Below are 9,792 nucleotides of genomic sequence, written 5' to 3'. Positions count from 1 at the left end.
CACCGACCCCCCCCTCCGCCCCCCCCATTTCATTTCTGTTCTTGGTTTGAAGCCACAATTGAAATATAAATGGAACATTTAATCTCAAGTCACAAGGAGACTTGGTCTTTTAAAGATGCGCTGCTCAACAGATCTCGCCGAGCGCTGTCATCTACAAAAAAGCTCCTGTTGTGTGGGGTGTTATATTCATCAATATGTGCTTTATTTCTGATAGCAGATCTGCCTTGAGCGTAACGCCAGCGCCTGTAATCATGCTTCAGAGGGGCGCCTGCATGCATAGTTCATGGGTTCTCATGATTTATAGGAAAATGCTTGAATCAGGAATCAGGCCTGCAGCTCTGTGGTTCAATACTTTCTGCACCGACAAAGTGAGGAGGCTGAATTCCTTTTGAGCAGCTATATCTTTAGTAAAACAAACAAACAAAAAAGAATCCAAGAATCCACAAGTTGTTTTCAGAAACAACAGCAGTCCTGTGGGTTTTTTCATTGAAGAAGTCTGGTGTGTGTGTGTGTGTGTGTGTGTGTGTGTGTGTTTATGGAGATGTGCTCCAATGGTGAGCTACACTCTCATGGTGACCATGAAGTCAGAGGGACACAGCTGAGGTGATGGTGTTTGACATCACAGGGCCACAAGCTGAGGGGTGGCGCCTGAAGTGCTCTCAAACACATATTGTGGTCCTCAAGTGGGCTGATATTTTTTTACTGCCAAACTGCTCCGGTTGTCAAATTGGGTTTATTTGACATTCAGAAATTCTATAAGGGACAATCAAACAAGCACTGAATTTGTAAATCTCAATAGAGTTTGAGTCAGTTTGGTTCCAAGTGGGTAGCTGTTTGAAGGTGAGGGGTCAGGAGGGGATTGGAGGGTGACCCGGGTGAGTCCACAGTCATGAGCAGGGGGCAAAATACAGCAGCTGGAACTTCAGTTGGGGAGCGTGTCCAATCCCAGCGAGGCTGCATGCTGCTTGGCTCTCAGACGCAGGTTCTCAATGCTGGTGGTCTTGCTGTTGAGGCTTCCCGGGAGACTGCCTGGCGCTGCCTGCAGCAGCGGACTGTTCCATACCTGCTGGGCCTGGGATAGGGTTTGGTAGTAGGACTGGCAGGGCAGCGAGCCCAGTGGGGAGGGCATGTTGACATTCATGCCCAAGTAGGGCAGAGAGGATGGTGCACTCATGTCAAAGGACGGATAGTGCACCAGGTTGTTGGTGGCGGCCATGTGCTGCCGAAACTGTTCCTGCAGCCGGAAGAGGCTGAGGGGAGACGAGGCATAGGAGTTACTCTGAGCCAAGCCGGTTGTCATGCTGCTGCTGGAAGATGGCAGGGAGGGGGAGTTCAGGGGTGAGTCTGAGAGACAGGACAAGAGAGGAGTTTGTATTAACACACAATGAGGTGTCGTAAAGGAGTAGTTTTTGTTTCGATTGTGTTTTTGTTTAAGTATTTGTATTTAATTAATATCATGAAACAAACACCATGATGAAAAGAAAGCAGAACTGTGATTTGATATAATAATACAGTGTTAGGAGGTTTAAACAGCAGTGCTCTTACCGGATGTGGGACTGAGTTGTTTGCAGGACGGAGAGCTGCCCCCTGGTTGTGACCCCCCTTCCCCCTGCATCTCCTCCCTCATCTTCACCCTGGTCTCGCCTCTCATTTCTTCTTCCTCTCTGTCAGCAGTATCTTCTGCTGCTGACTCGCTGTCTGATGGCTCAGGGGAGGTGACGTTCACCTCCACGCTCATCTCGCCAGGCTGAGGCCGTGCCGCTGCTAGCCTCTCTGTCTCTGAGTGACAGGAGGATGCGGATGAGGGAGGAGGAGGTGTGCGGGCTTCAGGAACCAGGGTGGTGCTGGTGGTGGTGCTGGTGGTAAGGTCAGTCTTGGATTCTTCAGTTGAGCCCTCTGCAGCTCCCGATGCTTCTTTCTGTTTTTGGAGCTGCTCCTTCTGGAGACTGCGCTGCTTCTTACGGAACTTTGCACGGCGGTTCTTGAACCAGACCTTGACAGGTGGATTGACAGATCAGAGCTCGGATCACTGACATCACAGCTTGCCGGTTGATTTAATGCCCCTTATTTTTGCCTTCTTACAGTTCAAACAGCACAGAGGAGAAATCCTTCATGATAGGTTTTACCTGCACTCGGGCCTCAGGCAGGTTGGTGCACATGGCCAGTCGCTCCCGCATCACCACATCAGGGTAGTGGGTCTTCTGGAAGGTCTTCTCCAGGGCCTCCAGCTGCTGGGCTGTGAAGGCCGTCCGACTGCGCCGTTGCTTTCGGTGCTGGGAGCCATACCGAGCCTCAAGGATGATGTCTTGAAACGTGCAGCCGTTGAGAAACAAGAAACAGGACCAGTTTAATTGAGGGAGGGGTCAAAGGTCAGTTGAGGAGCCAGGCACCACACACACACACACACACACACACACACACACACACACACACACACACACACACACACACACAGGTAATTCTGCAGGAAAGAAGAGAGGAACTGAACAGAAAAAAGAGAGACTGATTCTTACCAGCCAGTCTCTCTGCCAGGGTGAGAGCGTGAACTGAGGGCCTATAGTCAGGCGCGTGCTGGGCCTGCTGCGCCGCCTGCTGGTGGAGGTTGTACATGGCGCTCAGTGAATTCATGGCGTGCAGCGAGTAGCCGTTCACCCCGTAGTGCTGCATGACCCGCCAGCTTTCTGCAGACGACAGACAGTGATAGTCTGTTTTTTTGTTTTTTTGTTTGTTTTTAACAGAATTTTTCCTTTTGTGTTGTAATGTTTTGGGGTCTTGCAACAGTTGAAATACTGAAATTCTATCTTTTACCAAGCAACAACTGAGACGGTAGTCATGATTTTAAAAAGAATCCCAGTGATTGACAAGCTTGTTAAAACCAGCTTCTACCAGAATTTTGAAGCAATAATTTTCCTTTTCTCGGCGGGTTTACTCTTAAAAAAAAACAATAGGATAAAAACTCATCACAAATTTAAAGCTCAGAAAAAAAGCAACGAGCGCTGCAGCAATTTAAGAGGAACTGAGGGAAACCAATAAAAAATGCGAAAGAATTATTTTAATAAATCACGTATTAACGATGAAAAATTAAACGCAGTGATTACTACTATTAAAATGTAGTAATGAGACTTGAAACATTTTTAAAAAATAGGACTTACGATGCTTCCTCTCTGTTTTAACATTTTCTTACTGGAATATCTGATTATGGTCATAATTTAGAAATGCAATTATACGCATTAAAAACAACACAAATAATAATAATGTCTCCTACTGCTGTTGTTGTTGTCGCTGCTATTTTAGATATATTATCATCGTCACCATCTCATTTGTTTTTCCTTGGCCAAGGTGGTAATGATGCATTTATATTAAGCTTTTGCAAAAAAAAAAAAAAAAGGGGGCCTGAAATAACTCTGATAATTTGGATTTGAGTAGTTAACTTCTATCAAATGAAATAAATTTTGAATATAAATATTTACTTGCAGACATGTTTGTGCACGCTGAAATCTCCGTATAGGCTGAAGACGCGAGGAAATATTTAATATATTTACTGCCCAACTGAGAGTTGGCCTGAAGTGGAGGCCGGTTGTTTTTTTGTTTTTTTTTTTGGTGTCAGTTTGAGTCTGACAAGTGAAATATACACGATCCCCGGGGGCTTCTGTCTAATGTGGCTGCAAATAGCTTTCAACTCCAGGGCTATTAATTTATCATCATGTCTGACATGTCAAAGGTGGGCCAGTGTGTGTGTGTGTGTGTGTGTGTGTGTGTGTGATCAAATCGTGTGACCAATGTAATATTTGTTCTAATGTAGCCGAACAATTTGTTTCACCATTTTACAAAATTGATTCTTGTAATCACTGGCTTTCTTTCCTCTTCTCTCTTTTCTTTTCTTTTTAAAGATATAACGTGTTTAAAAAAAAAAAACCCAACAACATCAACATAACGCTCGTCAGTCAGGACAATGTCACATAGCCCCGGGCCCCGATTTAAACCTCATTATGCTAATTGCCGTGAATTTATAAGTTACACAGCATTTACTGTAGACTGCCTCGGGGCCGGAGCTCATTCAAAAATGTATGGAAACAGAAAATTCACGGTGATAATTAACCTACGGTCAAATAAACTTCCTGTAATGTGGAATACTAAAACTCACCAAAGACGTAGATATGTTACCATGTGTGTCACCACACTGAATGGTTTTATTTTGTTGTAACCTACTCCGTTATTGCCCGTTACACATAAAGGCGATCCTGAAACTTGTTTTGATCGTGCAGGTGTTCGTGCTTTGCGCTGCTCGAGAAGAAGTCTGCTTCAAGTTTGAAAAGTAAACGACTGAAAAAACCAACAACACAAATTGCACACGCTCTCGTTCAGTTTAAAATCAGGCAAATATCAGACAACTAATTCGGGAAGATTGCAACTTGCAAAACTTTCTTACCTTTTCACCCTCTCTTAAGTCGAAATATCTCCACTCGCGGTCAGATATTTTCCGTTCAAACCTCCTCAAATATCCGCAAGCGATTGGTCATCTTTTTGTATTTTATTATCTACTATTATTTTATTCGACTCTCTCAGTTCGTCCTTCTACTCGGATATCCTGGGAGTATCCCGGGTTGCTCGTACCGTGGTCCGGCTGTGGTGCCTGTGGATGTGGGAGGATGCTCAGCTGCCATCTATCGGCCTTTAAAGCGCTCCGGGTGGAGTCAGCGCGAGCTGAGACGCCGCGTGTGTAGACCAATCACGTCGCTCTGCTCCGTTTCCTCAGCCCTGCCCACCGTCCCATCCTCCTCCTCTTCATCCACTTCTCTCTTTATAAATTATTCCTGCCTCCGTGCAGCAGACTTTGCTGCCACCTGACCTGCTCTTGTTTTGGGAGTTAAGCAATCTTTTTTTCTTTTTTTTTTCTTTTGGAAATTCTATTAAAGCAATGTTGCTTTTTCCTGCACGAATATTCCCATTAATATTTTAAGTTTCCCTTTTCTGCCGTTTTTAGATGAGTCTTTTTTTTTTTTGTAGTTACGCGAAGTACAACATATACAGTCATAATTGATCTATAAAATGATCACTTGAATTTGCAGGCCTGTATTTCATTTATAGTTTTCTTTAAATTTCCGCTTGTACGTGCGTCACATTCAAAGGACACGTGCGCGTGTGTGGTTGTGTGTGTTTCAAATTGTACATTCTTATATACATCCCTTTGTTTTCTATTAAACCTCTACTTTAAATTTTTGATCAAGGGTGATTATTTTTAATTTGATCATTTTCGACCCTTAATGAACTATCACCAATTTGACAAATCAAACATGTTCAAGTTCTCTATGAGAGTGTAATTGTTTATTTAATAGTATCAAATCCTTTTTTTCCCCCCATTTTTTTTGTATGCATGAATTCACACGCAGGTGTTAATGAAGCGTCCCGGCCCGCTCGAGTGCTGTGACTCCAGCTCTGACTCTCAGGTTAATTCTGAGCCCTCATTGTGCGTCTCTCCGCCTCGGTTCGGTGGGAAAGCAGCTGAGATGGAGATGCAGGCTGCCGGGCTCCTGTCTCCAGCAGCTCCCCGGCCCCGAGGGATTTAGGTTAGGATTGGGTAGACAAGACGCCATTTCACCCTCCAAAAAAATGTCTTAAAATGACTGCTGGTAAGAGGATTAAAACAATAATGCCCCTCTCTTCTTCAAGGTTTTTAGAAAAGATTCCTTCTCCCGAGGAAAAACCGTTTAGGTTGGAATTAAGGGCAGCGAAAAGTAGCCTTTTAATGTAAAGCTTGCATATTTGGTTGAATTTTCTCTGAGAGGGGGAGAGACAAAAGGAAAGGTGGGGGGCTCAAATCCTAAACTCAGTTTGATCTCTGGACACGTTTGTTTTCACAACTTCACACTCCTGACAACAGCCCGTGTGGGAAGAAAATGTGCTGCTTCATATGAAAGAGCCTCAAGTTCAACATGATCAGGCCCTTCCTTGTTTTTCCTTTTTAATTGGGTAGGAATTGGCTATTTATGGTCTGGAAAATCCCTGAGTGAATACAAATATATAAGTGTTCTTTTTCAAGCAACAGGTGGTTTTCAAGTGGGCCATAGGTGAAAATTTCAAATACAGTGAGGCTGGATCCTATTTAGATCAATCAAGTAATCAACTTTACATCCTAAGCTTTGCTTTTTTTTTTATTTATTTCATGGAAATATAGATGCACATCAGTATGGCACTGAGGACAAAAAATGCTTAACTTAAAAGAGAAGAGAAAAAAAAGGAAAATCTCTTTAGTTAATATTCATTAAAATAAGAAGGAAGAGTGTTACGTTCAGTCATGTCCGATGTGACAGTCGGGTTTGACGTGAGTGTAAGGAGGCCCCTCCAGGAGACTGATATCAGACGAGGTAGCAGCAGCTCCTCCTGGCTGTGCAGGCATGGAGGGGCCATCGACCCACTGAGGTTCATACACTGTCTTTATGCATAAACATTCCAGAACACATTTCATTGAATTCTCTGTTCACACCTTGAATCTAAAATGCAAAATTTTTTCTTACGCAAACTGAGTTTGGGGATTTGAATCTCAATCTTTCACATGACCTTTGACCGTGACTGATGATAGCAGTACTATTCATAATGAGGTGATATTAATAGTTTTTTCTGTACATAGTGTCCAACAATGAAAACAAGTCCGTCATAGATAGTTTCAGTAGTTACAAGGTGATCAATCAAGTTTAAAGTCTTGTTATATGAAATTCTGCAAAACAGGATGGCAGCCAATAATCACATCGGAGGGGCTGTAACCATCAGATTTGGGGATTTTCACCTGGAAATGACTGAAACATTTATTTTGTTCCCTAAAAAGTTATTGGTTGATCATTAAAATCATTGCAGCTCTGTGTTTGACTGTAAAAGATGACAAATGTTTCCAATTATTGAAGTTTGCAGTCCCAATGGTGATGCTGATCCTGTATGCAGAATCGTGTTTACTTATCTCTTTATTTACCATTTTCAAACACACCATCTTTCATCCAGATCACCTTCGGAATCTCAGCCTGCTGCTCCATGCTTTCTAGCTTCCTAAACCCCAAATTCATCTCAGATTTCTGTGGATTGTAACGGCACACTCATTGTTCTCTGCACTCCGGCTGCATTCAAGCTTTATCATGTTAAAGCCTCTCTTCAGATCGAAGTTATCGTCTTTGCTCTCAATCATCCTCCCGCCTGCGTTCTGAATATCAAAACTTTATCCATGCATCAGGACTTTGGCAGCCTGAATCAAAGCTCAGCCGAGGGAAGCTGCAGCGATTTATAAATCATGTTCAGTTTTTAATCAGGTTTATAACGCATGGATGTTTGTAATTTTACCCCTCAAATGGCTCTCTGCATCTGCAAGTGGCATTTTACAACAAGTCGAGGAGAAAGTTGACGCCTTCAGCCTTCAGAGCCCATTAACTTTTATCATTAGGTTTTCTTGAACTTCATGAATATATTAGGTTTCATTCTAGCTGCTCTCCTCTGCACATGCTCTTATTCAAGGTTAGCTTGTGCTCATTTGGGTGAAATTAATCATCTTGATGTATGCTTTAGAGTTGACTGCTTCCATGGGACTTCTGTGACTGGAGTAACAAAGCAGCTTGCCATTAGCAATGCTGTCTGTGAATTAGCGTGCCGTTCACCTTTAAGACTTTCCTCAAATACCAAATGTAAATGAACGAATCTCTCGGCGCCGCTGCCTTTTTTCTGTAGTCAGATAAACTTTGCGTCAAAAGACAATTTGCCCCGTTTCTAAATGTTGCTGAGTATGTGTACAAATCACCAAATACAGGTGCTGTAAGACAAGACATACTCAAAGGAAAAGGAGGAACTTATCTCACAATAATCAGTCTTGGAACATGGAACTGTAGCCATGTGCATATGTGTGTACGGTAAATGCATGCATATATATATGCATCTGTATATATATATATGTATACATACATATATGCATATATTACAATATATCACAATTTATTTTTCCACAATACTGCATTGATATTCTTAAATCTAGGAATGACACATTAAAAAAATCCACTGCTCCTGTAGATAACGTTGCATGGCTAAGTGCAATGGCACTGTTTGAGGAGACAGACTGTCATGGTGGACAACATCTGAGCACCCCCAGTAATGTTCCAGACAAATGTTTGGGTGCATGTTGAAAGACATGACTTAGATGACACATGTAATGTATATATTATTAGACTACCCACCGTAAGTTTTGTTTTTGTCTTGATCTATGTAGAGAATGTCAATAGGATTCATTTCATATGAAACGGTATTGCAATATATAGTGACAAAATCACATTGTGACCCATGCATCGTGGCATTTACTGTGAAGTAGTCAAAACCTTTGATGCCTAGATTCTGAGTGGTTTTTTTTTTATTTTTATTTTTTTATAATGGTGACAATACCATAGGTGCTTGAGATACGGGACATGAGAAACATCCAGAGGGACTGCAGCAGGTGCAGCAACAGGTCTGCCTGTGGCTCTTTGAAGATAAAAACACACACTGAAACTATAAAACTGAAACAATTTGCACCAGCGTACGATAAAAAGGTTGGGATCATTTACATAGCTCGAGCACAGCGAAGCTCTCTGTTTCAGTCTGAAATAAAAGCACAGTGGCACCACCACCGTACATGCATCTGTATGTTCACAGTTAAGGTGTAATGTTGGTTAGAGAATGCTACATCTCCTCAAGCCCTGCCTTCCAGTGTTTAGCTTGCAAACTGTGTAAAGTGAAGCAGGTAGCCACGAAGTTAGCGGTGTCTGCAGCACTGAACTATTTTTTAAAAGACTATGTTGCTCTTACAACACTAGTGATGGGGACTGATTCAGATAAAGACTGGATGTCAAACCGATGGGTTCGCTTTATTTTAGCGACAAGCCGCACCCCTTTAACACAGATTGCAGCAGGAGGCCATTTTAAATATTTCATTATTTCAATACATATATTGTATTGATGTACTGTAGAATGTTTTGTGGTATCAAAACAGGTATCAGAAGTTGTGTAAATTCAGTGGTAGTGTGACAACCCTATTTAGAGATCCTTACCCCAGTACAGTGGGTTTAGCAGACTTATTTGGCTTAAAACAGCTGGCCTGCCTGTTGCAGCCAAAAACCACGTGATAAGAACAGTGAAAGTAGTTGCGTCAAGTATGAGCTAAAAGAGCTGAGGCAACAGATTAACTGTGTAGCATTTATAACAAGAATGCCCCTTGTAATATTAAAACAATGGTGAGTGCAACTGTAAAACTTTTTTTTAAATAATTTGGAGTAAGACAGTTATTCTGTTCTTGAGAAGCTGCAAGTTGTTCACGCTCACTATTGTTCATCCTGTACGATGCTGTAGAAGCACCACACCGTGCTGCAGCCAGGGCCGCTCTCCTAAACGGTTTCTCTTGCAGACTTGACATATCGAGGTTGGCAGGTTTGTTTCCTCCCTCTTTCTCAGAGCTGGTCTTTGGTTGTGCCCCTTAGGCTGCGGCCCAGCACAAGGGTTCCTATTGTCAGGGCCTAATCCAGGGGCTACACAGCTTTAGCAACATGGTGGGATAAAAGCCCATCAAACCACTACTTTATGGGGGCAAATCTTTCCTAATCCCTCGCTTTATCTAAACAAAAGGAGAGAAACAAGAGGATAGAAAGAAATTGTGCAGACACAGGGCAAGACTGGGAGCTACGATGCAAAGAAGTAGTTTCACTGGAGAAGCTAACCATTTTTGACAGGCTTTCACCAAAGGAGTGACAAAAAACGGACATCAAGAACTCCAAAAAAGGGCCTTTCAGGGAC

General features: G+C 42.6%; 1 protein-coding gene across 2 annotated transcripts; it reads right to left on the bottom strand.

Moving 5' to 3' along the window:
• On the bottom strand, positions 1 to 4,661 carry LOC147250048 (diencephalon/mesencephalon homeobox protein 1-A-like). 2 transcript variants are annotated; one of them, XM_086223834.1, is made up of 5 exons: positions 4,430 to 4,661; positions 2,515 to 2,681; positions 2,127 to 2,321; positions 1,546 to 1,993; positions 1 to 1,344 (listed from the first exon to the last, which is right to left on the bottom strand). In XM_086223834.1, exons 2-5 carry the CDS (start codon positions 2,665 to 2,667, stop codon positions 923 to 925), a joined length of 1,218 nt encoding a protein of 405 aa, XP_086079960.1. In that variant the 5' UTR covers positions 2,668 to 2,681; positions 4,430 to 4,661; the 3' UTR covers positions 1 to 922. The 2 variants fall into 2 exon arrangements, with proteins under 2 accessions (XP_086079960.1, XP_086079961.1); XM_086223835.1 differs by having other exon boundaries at positions 2 to 1,344; positions 2,127 to 2,305; positions 2,514 to 2,681.
• Positions 4,662 to 9,792: the final 5,131 nt, after the last annotated feature.

Source organism: Aulostomus chinensis, chromosome 14, assembly GCF_037954235.1.
Source record: "Aulostomus chinensis isolate RoL2024-O1b breed Wild chromosome 14, RoL_Achi_v1.0, whole genome shotgun sequence".
NCBI classification, from domain to species: Eukaryota; Metazoa; Chordata; class Actinopteri; order Syngnathiformes; family Aulostomidae; genus Aulostomus; species Aulostomus chinensis.
This window is presented reverse-complemented; position numbering and strand designations above follow the sequence as displayed.

Coding starts and splice junctions, on each gene's coding strand:
- LOC147250048 (XM_086223834.1), bottom strand. CDS start 2,667: ATGCAGCACTACGGGGTGAACGGCTACTCGCTGCACGCCATGAATTCA. Junction 2,322..2,514: donor CCCTGGCAGAGAGACTGGCT/GGTAAGAATCAG, acceptor TTGTTTCTCAAC/GGCTGCACGTTTCAAGACAT. Junction 1,345..1,545: donor ACAACTCAGTCCCACATCCG/GTAAGAGCACTG, acceptor CCTGTCTCTCAG/ACTCACCCCTGAACTCCCCC.